General features: G+C 49.0%; 5 protein-coding genes across 7 annotated transcripts in view; 2 read left to right on the forward strand and 3 right to left on the reverse strand.

Annotated features, from left to right (window-relative positions):
* Window positions 1-154: 154 nt before the first annotated feature.
* Window positions 155-2,238, forward strand: LOC131139735 (gastrula zinc finger protein XlCGF8.2DB-like). The gene is made up of 2 exons (XM_058089610.1): window positions 155-766; window positions 1,124-2,238. The coding sequence occupies exons 1-2, from the start codon at window positions 571-573 to the stop codon at window positions 1,993-1,995; spliced, it is 1,068 nt and encodes a 355-aa protein (XP_057945593.1). The 5' UTR covers window positions 155-570; the 3' UTR covers window positions 1,996-2,238.
* A 2,456-nt stretch (window positions 2,239-4,694) lies between these two features.
* Window positions 4,695-7,067, reverse strand: LOC131139748 (zinc finger protein with KRAB and SCAN domains 1-like). The gene is made up of 2 exons (XM_058089624.1): window positions 6,620-7,067; window positions 4,695-6,516 (listed from the first exon to the last, which is right to left on the reverse strand). Exons 1-2 carry the CDS (start codon window positions 6,813-6,815, stop codon window positions 5,777-5,779), a joined length of 936 nt encoding a protein of 311 aa, XP_057945607.1. The 5' UTR covers window positions 6,816-7,067; the 3' UTR covers window positions 4,695-5,776.
* A 1,732-nt stretch (window positions 7,068-8,799) lies between these two features.
* On the reverse strand, window positions 8,800-12,670 carry LOC131139741 (gastrula zinc finger protein XlCGF17.1-like). 3 transcript variants are annotated; one of them, XM_058089616.1, is made up of 2 exons: window positions 11,228-12,670; window positions 8,800-9,949 (listed from the first exon to the last, which is right to left on the reverse strand). In XM_058089616.1, exons 1-2 carry the CDS (start codon window positions 11,295-11,297, stop codon window positions 8,997-8,999), a joined length of 1,023 nt encoding a protein of 340 aa, XP_057945599.1. In that variant the 5' UTR covers window positions 11,298-12,670; the 3' UTR covers window positions 8,800-8,996. The 3 variants fall into 3 exon arrangements, with proteins under 3 accessions (XP_057945599.1, XP_057945598.1, XP_057945600.1); XM_058089615.1 differs by lacking the exon at window positions 11,228-12,670 and adding an exon at window positions 11,015-11,221; XM_058089617.1 differs by lacking the exon at window positions 11,228-12,670 and adding an exon at window positions 10,671-11,162.
* LOC131139717 (zinc finger protein OZF-like) lies at window positions 11,324-13,523 on the forward strand. The gene is made up of 2 exons (XM_058089579.1): window positions 11,324-11,742; window positions 12,026-13,523. The coding sequence occupies exons 1-2, from the start codon at window positions 11,478-11,480 to the stop codon at window positions 13,111-13,113; spliced, it is 1,353 nt and encodes a 450-aa protein (XP_057945562.1). The 5' UTR covers window positions 11,324-11,477; the 3' UTR covers window positions 13,114-13,523.
* A 91-nt stretch (window positions 13,524-13,614) lies between these two features.
* The window catches only part of LOC131139807 (A disintegrin and metalloproteinase with thrombospondin motifs 7), a 32,409-nt gene continuing 26,042 nt past the window's right edge, over window positions 13,615-19,981 (reverse strand). The window contains exons 19-24 of the mRNA XM_058089711.1: window positions 18,364-19,779; window positions 17,053-17,205; window positions 15,675-15,848; window positions 15,177-15,323; window positions 14,282-14,444; window positions 13,615-14,067 (exon numbers count right to left, since the gene is read on the reverse strand). Of these exons, the coding sequence (XP_057945694.1) occupies window positions 13,949-14,067; window positions 14,282-14,444; window positions 15,177-15,323; window positions 15,675-15,848; window positions 17,053-17,205; window positions 18,364-19,779 (2,172 nt within the window). The 3' untranslated portion in view covers window positions 13,615-13,948. The remainder of the gene's footprint in view (window positions 14,068-14,281; window positions 14,445-15,176; window positions 15,324-15,674; window positions 15,849-17,052; window positions 17,206-18,363; window positions 19,780-19,981) is intronic.

The raw sequence follows: 19,981 nt of genomic DNA on the forward strand, positions 1-19,981 counted from the left end.
AGGGTGTAATGACACCTCCACACCTGAGGGGGCGGGAATGCATCAGACTGTAATGTCTCTTGCCGGAAGTAATAAGTAAGGCAACGGAAGGGGTAGCGGACGATGTTGCCTATTAGGCCCGCCTCTTACTTTTTACATTTTAAAAAGTACTTTTGTACTTTTTATGTCGGATAAAAAACTACACATTAATTATTCGCATCGGCATTAACGCTTCTCACTGAACTTTGACGCTTCTTGGACTCGCTCAGCTTGCTCGCAGACTGCGCATGCGTCCGTCGACATTTTGGACCACGATTTCACCCTACCGAAAGGATTGGAAAAAGTTCGGAAAACGACCAGATTGTCACCGTTTTTGCTCTTTTTGCTTCTCCGCATCCCGCGTAAGGAAGGAAACAATCGTTCGTTCTTGTTTGGACACAACTTGTCTCATTGCCGCTTCGTAGGCTGGCAGGCTAGCTTAGCTTGCTAGCCAGGCTAGCTTAGCTTGCTAGCCGCTAACAAAAGACGCGGAAGTGGTCGACACGAAACCAAACGGGATCGGCTGTGAGTGTAAAGTGGGATCGTGTGAAAATGTGTCAAGTCCAAATGCTGAGAGCGTTGGTGAATCAGCGACTAACTGCGGCTGTTGAAGAAATATTTGTAGTGTTGGAAAGAACCATAGCAGAGTACGAGGAGGAACTTTCTCGAACAAAAGAGGAGAACGAGCGACAACGTCAACTACTGGACGCCGTTTTCAGGAAGCAGGAAGTTGTGTTGCACAGAGCAGGTTTGTTTACCTTTTACTCTCACGTGCTGTCGTGTGTACAGAGTACGCAGTAGTTTTACAGAGCACGCAGTAGTTTTACAGAGTACGCAGTAGTTTTACAGAGCACGCAGTAGTTTTACAGAGTACGCAGTAGTTTTACAGAGTACGCAGTATTTTTACAGAGTACGCAGTAGTTTTACAGAGTACGCAGTAGTTTTACAGAGTACGCAGTAGTTTTACAGAGTAATTTAGTTTCACTTGTACAACCCGTAACTGATCAGGTCAAAGGTCAAGTTTCTTTCATTTCAACACATTTTGTCCACGTGATGTGGATTCTGAAGGGCGTGGCTCAAAATGACTTTGTTCTTGTGCCCCCAGTCAGTGAAGATGATCTTCCCCCACGGCCCCCCCCCATCAAAGAGGAGGGCGAGGAGCCCCGGCCCCCCCACCTTAAAGAGGAAGAGGAGGAGCAAGAAGCACCGGAGGAGTTGTCGGTGATCGGTGTCGTCGTGAAGAGTGAGGATGATGAAGACGGCGGTGAAAGCGAGGAGAAGAGAGGGGCGGAGCCTCCCGGCAGCAGCTGGGCTCCGCGGCAGGTCAACCCCCCCGCAGGTCCCCATAGCGACGCCGATGAGGCCGACCTGACGTGTCCCGCCGACAGCGCCCCGCCCTTCACGTGTCCGGTTTGTGGCAAAGGATTCTCTCGGAACGCACATTTGGTGACGCACACGAGGACGCACACGGGAGAAAAACCTTTCATTTGCTCCGCGTGCGGCCAGGGGTTCTCTCAAAAGGGCAGCTTGAAGAAACACACGAGAACGCACACTGGAGAGAAACCCTTTTCCTGCTCAGTCTGCAGCACGAGTTTTAGCGACCGCTCGGCGTTGGTGAGGCACACGAGAAGGCACACTGGAGAGAAACCCTTTTGCTGCTCGGTTTGCAACGCTCATTTTAGTCACCGTTCGGCTTTGGTGACCCACACGAGGGCGCACACCGGAGAGAAACCGTTTTCCTGCCCTGTCTGCCAAACACGGTTTCGAGCTCGTTGGGGGTTGGTCCAGCACATGAGAACGCATACGGGAGAGAAACCTTTCGCCTGCTCGGTTTGCGAGCAACGATTCTCTCAAAAGGCGACGTTGAGAGAACACGCCAGATTGCACACCGGAGAGAAACCGTTTACCTGCTCAGTGTGCGACATGAGTTTTAGCTATCACTCGTCATTCGTGCAACACACGAAGACACACGAGTGATGCGTTTGGAGGAGTCGTTACCCGGGCAACCTTTCATCCAAATAAACTACGTTTCTGGACACGCGTGTTTTGGGATCTCTGTTGGGTTCCTTCCGTGGAGGAAGGCTGCGTCTTTTTCCAGAATAGTTTGAAAACGTCAGACTTTCAACGATGCGCCGTAACCTTTTCACCCACACTTTTTACAGCATCCCTAACCTTTTCACCGACACTTTTTACAGCATCCCTAACCTTTTCACCGACACTTTTTACAGCATCCTTAACCTTTTCACCCACACTTTTTACAGCATCCTTAACCTTTTCACCCACACTTTTTACAGCATCCTTAACCTTTTCACCCACACTTTTTACAGCATCCCTAACCTTTTCACCCACACTTTTTACAGCATCCCTAACCTTTTCACCCACACTTTTTACAGCATCCTTAACCTTTTCACCGACACTTTTTACAGCATCCCTAACCTTTTCACTGACACTTTTTACAGCATCCTTAACCTTTTCACCCACACTTTTTACAGCATCCTTAACCTTTTCACCCACACTTTTTACAGCATCCTTAACCTTTTCACCCACACTTTTTACAGCATCCTTAACCTTTTCACCCACACTTTTTACAGCATCCCTAACCTTTTCACCCACACTTTTTACAGCATCCCTAACCTTTTCACCGACACTTTTTACAGCATCCTTAACCTTTTCACTCACACTTTTTACAGCATCCCTAACCTTTTCACCCACACTTTTTACAGCATCCTTAACCTTTTCACCCACACTTTTTACAGCATCCCTAACCTTTTCACCCACACTTTTTACAGCATCCCTAACCTTTTCACCCACACTTTTTACAGCATCCCTAACCTTTTCACCCACACTTTTTACAGCATCCCTAACCTTTTCACCCACACTTTTTACAGCATCCTTAACCTTTTCACCCACACTTTTTACAGCATCCCTAACCTTTTCACCCACACTTTTTACAGCATCCCTAACCTTTTCACCCACACTTTTTACAGCATCCCTAACCTTTTCACCGACACTTTTTACAGCATCCTTAACCTTTTCACCGACACTTTTTACAGCATCCTTAACCTTTTCACCCACACTTTTTACAGCATCCCTAACCTTTTCACCCACACTTTTTACAGCATCCCTAACCTTTTCACCCACACTTTTTACAGCATCCTTAACCTTTTCACCGACACTTTTTACAGCATCCTTAACCTTTTCACCCACACTTTTTACAGCATCCCTAACCTTTTCACCGACACTTTTTACAGCATCCTTAACCTTTTCACCGACACTTTTTACAGCATCCTTAACCTTTTCACCCACACTTTTTACAGCATCCCTAACCTTTTCACCCACACTTTTTACAGCATCCCTAACCTTTTCACCCACACTTTTTACAGCATCCTTAACCTTTTCACCCACACTTTTTACAGCATCCCTAACCTTTTCACCCACACTTTTTACAGCATCCCTAACCTTTTCACCGACACTTTTTACAGCATCCTTAACCTTTTCACTCACACTTTTTACAGCATCCCTAACCTTTTCACCCACACTTTTTACAGCATCCTTAACCTTTTCACCCACACTTTTTACAGCATCCTTAACCTTTTCACCCACACTTTTTACAGCATCCCTAACCTTTTCACCCACACTTTTTACAGCATCCCTAACCTTTTCACCGACACTTTTTACAGCATCCTTAACCTTTTCACCCACACTTTTTACAGCATCCTTAACCTATTCACCGACACTTTTTACAGCATCCTTAACCTTTTCACCCACACTTTTTACAGCATCCTTAACCTTTTCACCCACACTTTTTACAGCATCCTTAACCTTTTCACCCACACTTTTTACAGCATCCTTAACCTTTTCACCCACACTTTTTACAGCATCCTTAACCTTTTCACCCACACTTTTTACAGCATCCTTAACCTTTTCACCCACACTTTTTACAGCATCCCTAACCTTTTCACCCACACTTTTTACAGCATCCCTAACCTTTTCACCGACACTTTTTACAGCATCCTTAACCTTTTCACCCACACTTTTTACAGCATCCTTAACCTATTCACCGACACTTTTTACAGCATCCTTAACCTTTTCACCCACACTTTTTACAGCATCCTTAACCTTTTCACCCACACTTTTTACAGCATCCTTAACCTTTTCACCCACACTTTTTACAGCATCCTTAACCTTTTCACCCACACTTTTTACAGCCACTGATACATCCCTATATATGTATAAAGTATATACAATATATACACATTGAAGGGAATAGCTGAAAGAGAAAGAAGACAAACACACACATACATATATACACATACATGTATACATACATATACATATATACAGAAACATTCATATACATACATATATATACACATACATGTATACATACATATACATATATACAGAAACATTCATATACATACATATACACATATACAGAAACATTCATATACATACATATATATAATATATACTATATATATGCATGTATACATATGTGTATATATGCATGCATGTATATATGTGTGAATATATGTGTACATATGTATATATATATGCACGTATTACATGTATGTATATATATAAATATATATACATGCACATGTATGTGTGTATATGTATGTATATATATACATATATAATATATATAAATACATGTAAATATATGTATACATGCATGTATATATACACGCATGTGTATATATATGTGTGTGCATAGATATGTATGTGTGTATATATACATATATATGTATGTAATATATATGTATGTATATATATATGTTCCAATGTTGGCATTCCTTCTGTGTTTTCCTGGTTGTCGCTGCCATCACCCCAGGACCTTATGAGAGGCCTTTTATTGGGACCAGCCTCAGGCAGACCAGAAAGGTCTACACAGGAAGAAGATTTTTCCATCTCTTCACGTCAGCTCATGAAAAATACCAGCAAAGACAAAGGCGGGGGACTGGGGTGTCCAACGTGCAGCCTGAGGGCCATTTGCAGCACACAGCTGTTTATTGGCTGGCAGGACAGTCTTTAACAGGAAACCCAAAAACGGCAGCAAAAATGAAAAAAAGAACAAGGTTGGAATCGTCTGGGAAGAAAAGGGAGAAATGTTGGGAGAATCAAAGACAGTCAAATATTCCGGCAATAAGGTCAAGTCGGACCAGGATTGGGATGAAAACCGATATGATAAAAGGTCGGTTGGGAAGAAGCCATCATGGGATGGGAATAAAGTCAGAATAAGAATAAGTCCGGATGAGAAGAGGAGCGTTTAGAGGTAGACGCTCCGGGCCCCGGTCTTAGGGGGCCCTCACCGTTACGAGTTTGGACACCCGTGGCGTTGCGCCGGCGTGTGCGGGGGGCAGCGGTGAGCTGGTGGTTACGTAATACGATGAAGATCCCGTGTAACATGTAAACATCACGTATGTGAACAGACGTGCACACGTCTAACCCTGCTGCCGGACACCCGAGACACCCCTGCTCCAGCCTCGCCAGGGCGGGTGGGGGGTACGCTGGAGCCTATCCCAGCTGACTTTGGGCGAGAGGCGGAGACGCCCGGGACCGGTGGCCGGCCAAGGGCGGGGCACGTTAAAAAGCAGCATCGCTGTTTCCGTACATTCATAAACATAAACATCTTCCGATTTCCTTTATTTCCATCAGGCTGACATTTCTTTGAGGAAGCCAACACGGACACCAGAGTTGGGCGCTACGACATGAAAGGTCGGAGGTCACGGTGCAGTTGCGGCGGCGGGGGCGGCTAGCCGGTGTGTAACAGCATGTGTTTCATCAGAGTGTACCTTCTGGGGAACCTCCTACCGCAGAAGAGGCACAGAAACGGTTTCTCTCCGGTGTGCCTCCTCATGTGCGTGGTCAACGTGCCCTTTTGAGAGAACCTATTGCCACAAACTGTGCAGCTGTATGGTTTCTCTCCCGTGTGGATCCTCATGTGAACCTTCAAGTCGTTGTTGACCACAAACTTCTTCCCGCACTGGGAGCACGGAAAGTGGCGGTCCGGCGTGTGGCGTTTCATGTGGCTCGTCAGATTGAACTTCTTATCGAAATGTTTGCCGCACTGAAAGCAGCGAAAGGGTTTCTTTTGGCCGGAACAAGCCACGCCGCAGTCTTCGTCGTCAGCGTCGGAGGACTGTGACGTCGTGTCGTCGCTATCCGATCCGCCGCTGTCGGCTTCCGTCCCCGTGCGTCGACTTGAGCTGCCACCTGGAAGCTCCGCCTCCTTCTTCTCGACACGTTGACCTCTGCCTTCATCACCTTCACGCTCTCCCCGCACGGAGACAGCCGGGGGCTTGGCGGCGTCGGCGTCCTGAAGCCAGCCTCGCCGCTCTTCCTCCTGGCCGATGCTGGGGCCTCCCTCCTCCTCTTTAATGTGGGGGGGCTGCGGCTCCTCCTTCTCCTCTTTAATGTGGGGGGGCTGCGGGTCCTCCTTCTCCTCTTTAATGTGGGGGGGCTGCGGCTCAATGGGAACATCTTCACTGGCGTCTGCAGGACATAACAACACAGAGACGGGAATGCGCTGCACACAAACTGAAGAAATAAATACTACAGAAATATGTATAAGTATGCAAGATCAAGTAGTACAAACCTGCTCTGTGCAACACAACTTCCTGCTTCCTGAAAACGGCGTCCAGTAGTTGACGTTGTCGCTCGTTCTCCTCTTTTGTTCGAGAAAGTTCCTCCTCGTACTCTGCTATGGTTCTTTCCAACACTACAAATATTTCTTCAACAGCCGCAGTTAGTCGCTGATTCACCAACGCTCTCAGCATTTGGACTTGACACATTTTCACACGATCGCGACACTTCCGCCTTCCGCGTCTGTGTTAGCAGCTAACGAGCTAAGCTAGCTGGAGGAGCCCCAAAGTGCGCCGAGAGGAGACTGTGATTAAACTGCGATGTTTCGTCTTTGTCGAATGAACACAGAAACGAATAATGGCGATCGCAACAATTGGATTTGACGTTCAAGTCGCCTGATTCTTACCGACCCGTCGCCGTTGCTGCTTTCCGCCTTCCGTCCGGTTCTCGACTCTTCTTCGTCTGCTCTGACGAGGCCGCGCATCGCTGCCCCCCGTCGGTGGCTTGGTGGTATCGCTTCTTTTGTGGTTGGAACTTGGGAAGCTTTTGGGAAGTTTTTTGTTTTTAGTTCCCAACTTCAGTCTTGTCTTTTTCCGCTTATCGTCATTTCATCTGAGTAACGTTTATGGTCTGACTGCACAATATTGATATATGCAATATAATACACAATAGAATACACAATATAATACACAATGTAATACACAATAGAATACACAATATAATACACAATATAATACACAATATAGTACACAATGTAATACACAATATAATACACAATGTAATACACAATGTAATACACAATATAATACACAATGTAATACACAATATAATACACAATGTAATACACAATGTAATACACAATATAATACACAATATAATACACAATGTAATACACAATGTAATACACAATATAATACACAATATAATACACAATATAATACACAATATAATACACAATATAATACACAATGTAATACACAATATAATACACAATGTAATACACAATATAATACACAATATACACAGGGGGGCCTTGACCTGATTTAGTCCTACTTTATTATGTTGGTACTTTATTATGTTGGTACTTTATTATGTTGGTACTTTATTATGTTGGTACTTTATTATGTTGGTACTTTATTATACTGCCTAAAATGAGCCAAACTTGGCTCCATTTTACTTCGTTTGAATACGATGGCCGCCACTCGTAGCAAGAACGCTATTTGGTAAAACATGCGGGTACGCTGCTAACAGTTAGCTTGGGGAGGACATCTTGGCTGAAAAGCTCTTTTTGCAATATTTTCCTAATATTTACATGTTCTATTTCTTGTAGTGTTATGACTTTATTACCAAATGTTGACATTCTTTTTGGAATGTGTAGAACTATTTTGCAACCTAATTGTCCAAAAATAGCAACAGTATTTTAAAAAAGGTGTTTCTCGTGTGCCTTCAAGCGAGACACGGCTGGAAGAATAAAGTCAAATTATGGAGAGAAAAATCCTCAATTGGAGAAAAATAGCATATTAATAAAAATAACCCTATTGAACAGCATGAGGCTGAAATCTAAGACTTTGTTTTGAAGAGCTAATATGAGAAACAACAAAAACATTAGCTTGCCAAGAAAGGGACAATCCCAACAGAATAAAGTCTAAATATTCTGGGAATGAATTGCCAGGAAAAACTGGGAAATTCAAACAAAAACGGAGCAATTTTACAGGAATAAACTCCAAATATTATGAAGGAAAAATACGATCATTTTAGTAGCACAGAGTTGAAATATTAACATTATTTTAAAAATCATATGACAAAAGGCTGTCATTTTGGAAAGACGTAATATTGGGGGAATAAAGTTAAAAAATAAAAAATGGGATGGAAAAAAGTCATAATATTGCAAGAAGAAACAAAGATTATTCAAGAATGCCATCAAAATATTTGGAAAAATACTACACAAAAAGCGCAGAGCTCCCCGGAGTGGGAGGCTCTTGACTTGCGGGGGGTCACGGAGGTCACGGAGGTCACAGAGGTCAGATGTCACATGCCAGCATGTCCGGAGATGGCGGCCTAGCATCCTTCCACCTTCTGCCGTTGGCTCCTTTCGGCTGCCTCTTCTGCGGCGACTACGCAGCCCGAGCGGGTTTAGGCGCCTGTGGGCCCGGGGGATCCAGGTCAGACCACGCTGGAAGAAACCACATTCCGTTTGGGGGAGGATGGCGTTTATTACACAACAATGAATGAGCAAACATCCAGAGTGGCAGGGCACATAGGAGAACACTTTGATTACTTCATGGAACCTGAGGAACACGAGGAACCTGAGGAACATGATGAACCTGAGGAACCTGAGGAGCATGATGAACATGAGGAACCTGAGGAACCTGAGGAACCTGGCGAGCGTTCTACTCGCTGTGTGTTCTCACGTGTCTCAGCATGGATGAATAAAAGCTAAAGCTGGCGTTGCAGACGGAGCAGGAGAAGGGTTTCTCCCCCGTGTGCGTTATTGTGTGTTCCTTCAAATTGACCTTCCGAGTGAAGCCTTTGCCGCAAACAGAGCACACGAAGGGTTTCTCTCCGGTGTGCGTTCTCGTGTGGCGGAACCACGAGGAATGGACGCTGAAACTCATGTCGCAGACGGAGCAGGTGAAAGGTTTCTCGCCGGTGTGCGTCCTCATGTGGTTCACCAACGTGGACTGGAACCTGAAGCTGGACTTGCAGACCGAACACGTGAAGGGCTTTTCCCCGGTGTGCGTCCTCGTGTGCGTCATCAAATTCATCTTTCGAGAGAAACCTTTACCGCAGACGGAGCACGTGAAGGCCTTCTCGCCCGTGTGCGTGATCATGTGTCTCATCATCGTGGAATGGAAACTGAACATCATGTTGCAGACCGAACAAGAGAAGGTTTTTGGTCCCGCGTGTCTTCTCGTGTGCTCCGCCCAATCTTCCCTTTGAGCGAACGTCTCGCCACAAGCCGAACATCTGAATGTGGCGTCTCCCGCGCCGTCCCTCGCGTGTCGCTTCAGAGTCGTCTTCCTGTCAAAGGCTCGCTCGCATTTCACGTCCGCCCGGTCCGCGTCCCGCGTCCCATCGGCTTCGGGGCCTCCCTGGTCGTCGGCATCAGACGGCGGCGAGGCGAGGTCGCCGTCTTCTGATCTTCTCGTCTCCTCGCTTGGACCGCGATCGAGCTGCGACCGCCGAGCGTCCCCGTCGTCGTCTTCGCTCTTCACAATCACACAAATCACAGGAAACGTGCCGACGTCCTCCTGGGTCCACGCTCGCTCCTCTTTGATGCCGGGGGGCCGGGGCTCCCCCCCCTCCGGCCTGGAGCTCCACTCCTGCCGCTCAGGGGCAACTCCTGCAGGACGCAAACACAAGCGCTTTGGAAAAGCACGGGACTCCACATCAGGATACGCGGCAGAGGAAAAGGTTGTAGCATAAATAAAGAAACGTTTCCGGCAAGGACACACGCGGATACGCTCCAAAGAATCCGCTACGCTCCAAAGAATCCGCTACGCTCCAAAGAATCCGCTACGCTCCAAAGAATCCGCTACGCTCCAAAGAATCCGCTACGCTCCAAAGAATCCGCTACGCTCGAAGGCATCCGCTACGCTCGAAGGCATCCGTATCTTCAGAAAGCATCTGTGCCTTGTGAAGACGCCAGTTAGCATCATGTCCTCATCATATTGTCGTACAATGGCCACCTTCTCTCGGCAATAAACCTTTTTGAGTATTTTGACTAATTTCATTCATCACAATGTTTTGTTCTTTTAAATTTACTAAATGTTTCCCACTTCTGGTAACATCATGACTTTATTCCAATCATATTTCAACTTGTCAAACTACAACTTTATCTTCAAAATGACATTATTTGGCTTTTTTCCGTCATAGTCTGGCTAACATGACAGCTTTTGTCTGCCATGCTACATTTAGGCCTCCCAAGGAGGATGATGATGATGACATCCATCCATCCTCATCCTCACCAGGGTGGCGGGCTATGCTGGAGCCTATCCCAGCCGCCTTTGGGGCTCTTAGGACAAGTCAGGAATCCAAGATGAGAGACGAGGAGGAGAACAAACCTGCCGTCCGTGACTCCATCCGGTGCTTCCTGAAAACGGCGTCCAGTAGTTGACGTTGTCGCTCGTTCTCCTCTTTTGTTCGAGAAAGTTCCTCCTCGTACTCTGCTATGGTTCTTTCCAACACTACAAATATTTCTTCAACAGCCCATGGACGACATACTAACGACACTTAGCATGAGATGCTAACTTCCGCGTCTCTTTGTTAGCAACAAGCTAAGTTAGCTTGAGGAGGTCCAGACGAGCTACAAAACCCTACGATATTTATTTATTAGATAAATAAAGACAAACACGTGTTTCCTAAACGGCAAATGACAAACTTTACAATAACATTTAAGGTAGCTTGCCTCCGACAGCCGTCACGCGGTGGTTTCCGGAAGTGGTACGGCAACCACTAGGACAAAACAGTTTATGCGCCCTCATGTGGGATTTGGAGTGAGACGTCGGTTTATATATTTTACGTACTGCATTACATTTAATAAGTACCCACAATCAATGGTAGGCATGAATATATGGAAATATTTACGACAAAAACGAACGAGGTGTCCCCCCTCACCTACCAACCCGCTGAAATTGTATTTTCTTCACGGATGCTCGCAAAGCCGAAAAAGGAAGGCAACCGTCCTGCATGACGTCACTTCCCCCAACGACACTAGCGTCGGGGCAGTTTAACCAACACTGTTGTTCGACACATTTCGTGGAGTCTGTTTCGTTGTTGTCGTTCACGTAATACGCCGTGTATGTCACGTGACCGTAGAAACCCAGGGGTCGAATCGTGCGGGTTAACCCACTTCCTCCAGCTAGCCGTGCATGCTAGCTGCAAACAAAAGGGACGCGGAAGTTAGCAACAACAAAGCAGCCAAGCGTCGGGATCGTGTGAAAATGTGTCAAGTCCAAATGCTGAGAGCGTTGGTGAATCAGCGACTAACTGCGGCTGTTGAAGAAATATTTGTAGTGTTGGAAAGAACCATAGCAGAGTACGAGGAGGAACTTTCTCGAACAAAAGAGGAGAACGAGCGACAACGTCAACTACTGGACGCCGTTTTCAGGCCACGATTGGAGTCGCAGGGAGCGGGTTTGTTGGCTTCGCAACAGTACAGCGGTGCCTCGGTTTTCGTTATTCATTTGACGAAAAACCAAGCAATGTTTCCCATAGGACATGATGTCAATCCAATTGATCCGTTCCAGACGGTAGAAAATAATAATAATAATAATAATAATAATAATGGTTTGGCAGCGTCACGTGGTCCGGCATGCTTCCAGGCTGCAGTGGACGAAAACAGAGGCACAATTCCATAACGGCAGTTTGACTGACAGCTCCTAAGTATGACATGTGTTGGTCCTCTTGTGTCCTCCAGACGTCGGTGAGGAAGATGTCCCCCCTGAGCGGCAGGAGCGCCAGCCCCCCCGCATTAAAGAGGAGAAGGAGGAGGCTGACCCGGGCAAGTTTCCAGTCACTCGAGTGGTCGTGAAGAGCGAAGAGGACGAAGAAGAAGCCCGGCGCTCAGCGCTGGATCACGGTCAAGGCGAGAAGACGGGAAGATCAGAAGCAGACAGCCTCTTGGCGCCGCTATCAGATAGCGACGACGCCACGTCGCGCTCCCCCGACACCGACGACGAAGACTCGAAAGCGGACATGGCGTCACGTCACGGTGACAACAAACGCTTTAAATGCTCCCGTTGCCACAAAGCCTTTGCCCACAGGAAGAACTTGCGAAGACACATGAGGTGTCACACGGGAGAGAAACTCATTTCCTGCTCCTTCTGCAGCGAAAGATTCGCACAGAGGGAACATTGGATAGCGCACACAAAAGTCCACGCCGGAGAGAAACCCTTTTCCTGTTCCGTGTGCGACATGACCTTTAGATTTCAGTCCACGTTTGTGAACCACATGAGAACGCACACCGGTGAGAAACCGTTCGCCTGCTCCGTCTGCAGCATGAGCTTCAGCGTTCATTCGTCTCTGTTGAGACACATGAGGTCGCACACCGGGGAGAAACCCTTCGCATGCTCGTTTTGCGGTAAAAAATTCCCCAGGAAGATGAGTTTGAAGGAGCACACGAGAATACACACCGGAGAGAAACCCTTCTCCTGCTCTGTCTGCAAGGCCAGCTTCAGGTTTCAGTCCAAACTGGTGAACCACATGAGAACCCACACCGGCGAGAGACCGTTCTCCTGCTCGGTGTGCCAGAAAACCTTCACTCAAAAGGAGCATCTGAGGATCCACATGGTGACGCACAGCGGAGAAAAAGCCTTTTCCTGCGCCGTCTGCCGTCAGAGATTCTCGGCCAAGAGCAGTTTGGTCACGCACATGCGGACGCACACCGGGGAGAAACCGTTCAGCTGCAACGCGTGCGACGAGAAGTTCTCCTACAAGTATCAGCTTTGCAAACACGCGTGTCCCGGCGGTGAAAGCAGCAGCGGTCAGACGCGCTTGACCTCTTAGACGCCGTTTTTATTTGGGTCTGCGTCTGGCGTGCACAAGTCACATGACCGCGCCGTGTGCTCTTAAATAAAAGCACATCTGTCAAATGTGACGATCTTGGCGCCCGCTAAGAAAGTGTAGACCGAAGTCTGACTTTCTGGTCCTGTTTGATGCCTCAAGAAACAAAACACAACGACTTAAATACGAGTAGAAATAATACTACAGTACTACAAAAGTACCTCTGGTGATACCAGGGCAGAGACTGAAGGGAAAGGGGGGTCTGATCGCTAGTTCCATGCGTCCCAGTTTGGACTGCCAGCGAGGTCCCAAGCACCATGTTGAGATAGTTTGGTCCTGATGGGTTTCAGTCTTTCATTTCCAGATTAAAAATGAGTAACAACCCAGAAACAAATGTCTATTGTTCACGTCGTGTGGTGGGAATCTGTTGGGGGGGGGGGGGGGGGGGTAGGACATGTTTGACCGGGGTCAGGCCTCGGGGAAGACCCAGGGTCTCTCACAAAATATTCATGTCCAGCTGGGGAAATATAGCGTCGTAGCGGGCCTTCGATGGGGGGCCTTCAATGGGGGGCCTTCGATGGGAGACCTTTGTTGGGGGGCCTTCGATGGGGGGCCTTCAATGGGAGACCTTTGTTGGGGGGCCTTCGATGGGGGGCCTTCGATGGGAGACCTTTGTTGGGGGGCCTTCGATGGGGGGCCTTCGATGGGGGCCATCCAAGCCAAGACGTCCCTCAGACATTCTGCTTTCATCTACCAAGTGATTATCTACACCCCTACCACGCCACACGGAGGATGGAGGTGGACATTCGGCTGACGTGATGGAATCAAGATGTCCGCCTCAGTGGCGGCTGCAGGTCCGGCAGCACTGTGCTCGGACGTTGGCCATCTGGCAACGGCCTAACCAGCGGAGGGTCTGACAGAAGCGAGATGACAGACGGTTGCCGAGACAAGCGTCTCCTGTGGGGGGGGCACAAGTGAGAATGCTGGACTAAACATTTGAAGGTTCAATTCACATTTGAATGTGGGGGGGGTGTTTGTTTATATGTGGCCTGTGATTGGCTGGCCCCCCGTCCAGGGTGGCCCCCGCCTCTCGGAGAAAGGAGCGTGGCTGTAGTGAGTGTATCCGTGTCTGTGTGGAACATTGTCGTGGGATTGCATGCCGCTTCCTCACCAGAGGGGGCGCCGTGGCAGCCATCTAAGCGACAGCGCCGCGTGGCGTGCGGCCGCGGCTGGTGGTCACACTGAGCTCCATCCACTTCCTGCTCCTTCTCGGCCTTTGTGTCCACACACTTGATGAGGCGGCGCCGTACTCCGCTGCCACACGAAACGGAGCACTGAAACACGAATTGAAATAACGAAACGGGATTTCATAAACGTCACGTTTGTCAAAATCTTCACACGTTTGGTTTGATATGAAATATAGAACACGCTTAGCACATGCAAGACATGACAGACGCCATGCAAGAGTTTTCTCCGTGCTCGTCAGTCGCCGAAAAGGAGCTGGTCGTCAGAGAGGAAGCTCACCGAAAGAAGTGAGAGAAGTAGGTTAGCATAGCATACAGAAAAGAAGCAGGTTAGCATAGCATACAGAAAAGAAGCAGGTTAGCATAGCATACCAGAAAGGAAGCAGGTTAGCATAGCATACAGAAAAGAAGCAGGTTAGCATAGCATACCAGAAAAGAAGCAGGTTAGCATAGCATACAGAAAAGTAGCAGGTTAGCATAGCATACCAGAAAAGAAGCAGGTTAGGGTTAGGGTTAGGGTTAGGGTTAGGGTTAGGGTTAGGGTTAGGGTTAGGGTTACACAGTTGTCCGAGCAGAACTTAAATAAATGTTAAATGACTCCTGTTCCGGAGTGATATTTGGGGAACGGGTGTAATCCTTCATGAGCCAGTTCATAAGGGGGTAGGCCGGATCACCAAGGAGGAAAAGGTTGACAGGAGTTCTGTTGATTTCCTTGACCAGACCGTGGTGGCGTGTACAGCATGTCCTCTAAGTCCTCTAAGTCCTGTAAGTCCTGTAAGTCCTGTAAGTCCTCTAAGTCCTCTAAGTCCCAAACATACGTACCTGTCCCCAGGAGCCTGTGAGCCACTGAGCACAAGGTTGCGTGTTGCAGCGCCGGATGTTGCTGGGCTGGAGGTCCAGGTCACATCGGCCCTCTTCTGGGCAGGTGACCATACGCTGTTGCCCCCCTCCTCCGCAAACCTCTGAACACTGAGCACAGCACAAACAACCGATGAGTACAACTGAAGGACAGATCCCTCACAAAAGTGGGAGCAGGGTTCGAACACGACGCCATTAGCTAGGGGCGTCCGGCCGGATCCAAAGGTGACAAGATGCCTTGCCCGGTGGAACCTAGGCCGGGACGCTAACACACAAATGGCTCACATGATCAATGACATGTATTGTCTTCCTCGTCCCTGGCCTCCGAGCAGGCAGGACGAGGGTTCAAATGCCGTGGCAGAACGAAGGGACGACGCTGGCGCCCCCACGCCTCGATCGGTGGGTCATGGCGTCCGTGCAGCAACACGCCAAACTGGGCGTTTCCACGGCGGTGATGCTCACCTGCCCCCAGGATGAGGCGTACCAGTCGACGCAGGGCGGAAGCTGACAGGGCGCCTGGCTCGGCGGCCTGACGGACGTCGCCCGACAGTGGAAAGGTCGTAGCGGTCTTTGATCCCGCATGTCGAAGCACTGGACCTCCCGAGACTTCAGACTAACGCCGCAGTTCTTGGAGCACTGCAAAGAGACACGAATGACGTGATACTGATACTTCCATCTCACCACGGCTTTCTTCCGCAACATTCCCATCGCCTGTTGAAGACCGAAGACCTGAACACGCAAACCAGTCCCATCAGGCCCTCAAAGCAGGCCTTGGATTAAGGAACATCTTCCTCACCATCAGGCAGAAGGTACTAAACATAAGGAAGGGGGAGTTGAGGTCTTCTACTATTGAATATTACATAATATAGTAATACTTTTGAAGAATACACGCACCGTAGTACTGACTCATCTTCTCCCAGCAACTCATCAAAGTCCTCGTCTATCTGGACTGAAGAGCTGGGCAATGTGGCCATCCAACATGGCGGGTTCCCTCTCATCATTGTCGGAGTCGGCGTCGTTGGCAGGTGGCTGTTCCGCCGTGATGCCGGCTTCCGAACCCCAACGACGGTTAGAGCCGATACCTCGGCCCCGGCATCCACCGTCCAGTCATGGAACTCGCCCGGTGCCGCCGCCGTGTTCGCCCTCTTTCTTCCATCGCTCTACGCCGCTCGCTACTTTACACCGATGTCCGACCGTTGGACGTCTTTCCTTCGTCCGCCCGGAATGATGGCAAGGTCCCGGTTCATTGGCTTCACTCGCTGGTTCACGGGGGCGGACAGACGGGCGCCATGTTGTTTTACAGCCCTGGAGGACCTTTAGCTTACGTACGCTACGTATTAGCGCAACTTCTCTGATTGGTTTATCACTGCCAATAATAATAATAATAATAATAATAATAATAATAATAATAATAATAATAATAATAATAATAATAATAATAATAATAATAATAATAATAATAATAATAATAATAATACTGTATACTGTACGGTATACTTCTCCGATTGGTATATCGCTGCCAGCGTACGTATGACGCCCCCGTGCCAGAGGGAAACGGTCCAAGAGTCAACAAAGCGTAGCGCTGACCAGGACCATTGGAACAGATTTCGGGGTTGGAGTACACGTGAGTTGCACGGGACGGTAAGAGGCGCCATCAAGGTTGGCGAAAAGGAAAGACTTGTAACCACGCTACATCGAGAATGTCAGTGTGGTTGGCTAGCAGACCTTAGCATCGAGTGACCGGAGGCAGACCGATGGATCAGGACTACCGCTCCCTCCCCGAAACCGCGTGGCGTCCAAACAACCCAGAGGAGGAGGAGGAAAAGAAGACAGGTCTCACCTTGCTCCATCGGCCAATTCTCCACATGGAGCACGGTCGCAGGTAACAGCGCCGGGCGGGCGTGGGCCTCTTGGCCGGGTCGCAGTCGGACTCGGAGCCGGTACTGCAGGCCAAAGTCCTCCACATGGCACCCAGACCACAGCTTGTGGAACACTGCTTGGAATGACGGTGTCACATTGCAACAAAGAAAAGGTCATTCAGACGAGGAAGCAGACGAGGAAGCAGACGAGGAAGCAGACGAGGAAGCAGACAGGGAAGCAGACGAGGAAGCAGACAAGGAAGCAGACTTATCAGACTCAGGATCTCAGTTCCTCCTAAATACAGGAAGGAATCCTTGAGACCCGAACAGGTCTTTCTCTGTCCTGGGCCTCCTAAAGATGTAAGAACGGCTAAAAGGAGGCGGCTAAGAACGCACGCGCCGGGACGCACCTATTCCGCCGATAAAGCCTTCTGAAGAAACCTCCCGTTTGCATCATGTGACCTGCATGTTAGCCAAGCTAGCCCCGTGGTAATTCTTCTTATTAGCATTGCTGCACCCAAGAACTAGCCGACTAGCGTAGCAACTAGCCAAAGGTAACGCCAGGCTTTGGAGCTGCTGCACTGGTGCTGTCTTCAAAGTACTGGAAGTACGACGTTAGCGTGAATGTACCCGTTAGTACACGCTGACAACATGGACAGAAACCATGAACTGCTGTCTTCAAAGTACTGGAAGTACAACGTTAGCGTGAATGTACCCGTTAGTACACGCTGACAACATGGACAGAAACCATGAACTGCTGTCTTCAAAGTACTGGAAGTACGACGTTAGCATGAATGTACCCGTTAGTACACGCTGACAACATGGACAGAAACCATGAACCCTTGTTGGAGGTTTGGGAGTCTTAATGGCGGCCTTTCTGGGTGGAATAGGTGCGTCCCATTACCTTGCCTCTTTTTACCTCTTTTTATATCTTTAGAAGACATGGTAGAGAAACGGTAGAGAGGTGCCAGTAGTCATGTGATGATATTTGATGTGGACAAGCCGACAGGTAGACTGATCCCATCCTAACGGGCTCCAGTCCTTCTGACCTCCGGGTGTACGCAGACGACGCTTACATCGACATTCCAAAAGCAGATTTACGTTATTGGTAACGTGGCAACCAGCAACGAGTTCTGGGTATCGGTGGAAAAACACGTATGTTGCATCTGTCATGTTATCTCTCGGCTACGTTGAGAAGGTCGCCGAGCAGAACCAGACTGGGAAAAGACGGAGACAGAGCCGAGCTTCGTTCCTCTGCTCCAACGGAACGGGATGAACTCGTGCACACTCACCGAGCTCCAGTTGCCGCTCAGCCAGTGGGCTGTCACTCGGATGGGGGTGGGGGTGGGCGATCGTACTGATGTCACATGTGGGGTAGCTGGAGGCCCCGCCGTGGGGGGGACCGCTCCTTCGCTGGGGTCTTCATGGTGTAAAAAGGATGCTGGGTCTGTCCTTCCACTGGATGCGGGTTGGACTGGAGGCTGAGAGTACGGTTCCTGGTTCCGTGTTCCAGCAGGGACGTTCCGCTTACTTGGCAGGAACAGATCCGGGGAAAGGAGAGGAGTCGGACCCTCAGGGGGAGGCAGTGAGGTCCTAACGGGGCCATGGTGAGACAGTCCTGAATCTGGACTGGGATGAGTGGGATCCACATTGGCCAGTTCAAGGACTGGTGAAAGAACTGCTGATTCTGGGCTCGTTTGCGTGGTCGCTAAGTCCAGTTCCAAAACATTGTCTTCCATCCAGGGTGCGTGCTTGTCAGTCTTTATTTGATTGGCTCCATCGGTCCCTGGCAGGGAGGGGCTGCCTACAACCTCACTGGGGGGGGAATGTGCTGTGGTGTAAGAGTCCGCCTCTCGGGGGCTCGCTGTCGCGGTGTGACGATTGCCATGGTGAAGTACAGGAGTTGGCGCCTCCCCAGTGGAACCACGGTTCTTCTCTGCCTGTTCCCTTTGCCGGCCCATATTCTCACTCTTGGTAGGCCGCCCGCCGGGGACCTCCAGACTTCCAGGTCTTGTGCTAACATCTTCAGGCCGCAGGAGATCATCAGATCGCTCCTTCAGCGCCGATGAAGGCCCCGTTGTTGAAGAAGGTGGGGACCGAGTGCTGGCCACTGGCAGAAAATAATCCCCAAAGAGGGGGTCATCAAGAGCGGGTTCTTCTGGGCCAGAGTTTCCGCTGTCCTTCACAGAGCCAGGATGGATGATCCGCGGTTCAGCAGGATTCCAAGACTGACTGGGGTCCTTCCCACTGGAGGGCGGCTCTTCCTCTTGGGGAAAATCCACTTCCTGAGCGTCTCTTGACTCTGTTCCATCACTCCCATCCGATAGGTCTTCATGGAAGTTGATGAAGTTGTAGTCGTAGTAAAAGTCATCCACTCGCAGGCTCTTCCCGGGAGAATCCTCTTCACTCTCGATCCGATTGTGGTAGTGGAAGTCTTCCAAAATGTTCTTCAAGTCATCTGGACTTTTCGATCGGACTTTGGTGGGACTGTGCTTGGGAATGGAGTTGATTTCATTGAAGACCTCTTGGCTTGTCCACCCGCTTCCTGACCAGTCACCTCCTCCGAAGTTATCTCCAGGCTGTGGGCAGTCTTGATGGTTACAGGGACTGACAGATGCGGGTTTCTCTTGCAGGTCGCAGGCCACACCCGTGTTCCTGGAGCAGGTAACATTCCGGCGACGTAGTCCGCCTCCACAGGTTAGTGAGCACTGCATGACGGAGGAAACAGACCATCGTTAGTCACATGAGGGGACGACCATGAGACAGATTAGGCAAGATGCAATGTGGCCCTTTGAGACCCAGGCCCAGGGGACAATGTGCTACAGTTGGATGAGACCAGGATGGAATGAGTCCTTTAGTGACGGTGGAAGGAAGCACGACCAGCTCCAAAAACCAGACCATTTGGCACGA

The sequence above is a fragment of the Doryrhamphus excisus genome, chromosome 12 (assembly GCF_030265055.1).
Source record: "Doryrhamphus excisus isolate RoL2022-K1 chromosome 12, RoL_Dexc_1.0, whole genome shotgun sequence".
NCBI classification, from domain to species: Eukaryota; Metazoa; Chordata; class Actinopteri; order Syngnathiformes; family Syngnathidae; genus Doryrhamphus; species Doryrhamphus excisus.

Bases quoted from the DNA above. Each gene is read 5' to 3' on its own strand.
- LOC131139735 (XM_058089610.1), top strand. From the start codon at position 571: ATGTGTCAAGTCCAAATGCTGAGAGCGTTGGTGAATCAGCGACTAACT. The intron at 767-1,123 runs GTTTGTTTACCT...TTGTGCCCCCAG, and splicing joins AGTTGTGTTGCACAGAGCAG to TCAGTGAAGATGATCTTCCC.
- LOC131139717 (XM_058089579.1), top strand. From the start codon at position 11,478: ATGCTAGCTGCAAACAAAAGGGACGCGGAAGTTAGCAACAACAAAGCA. The intron at 11,743-12,025 runs GTTTGTTGGCTT...TGTGTCCTCCAG, and splicing joins ATTGGAGTCGCAGGGAGCGG to ACGTCGGTGAGGAAGATGTC.
- LOC131139748 (XM_058089624.1), bottom strand. From the start codon at position 6,815: ATGTGTCAAGTCCAAATGCTGAGAGCGTTGGTGAATCAGCGACTAACT. The intron at 6,517-6,619 runs GTTTGTACTACT...TATGTCCTGCAG, and splicing joins AGTTGTGTTGCACAGAGCAG to ACGCCAGTGAAGATGTTCCC.
- LOC131139741 (XM_058089615.1), bottom strand. From the start codon at position 11,090: ATGAGGGCGCATAAACTGTTTTGTCCTAGTGGTTGCCGTACCACTTCC. The intron at 9,950-11,014 runs GCAAGCTACCTT...TGCGTCCTGCAG, and splicing joins CCGCGTGACGGCTGTCGGAG to GAGTTGCCCCTGAGCGGCAG.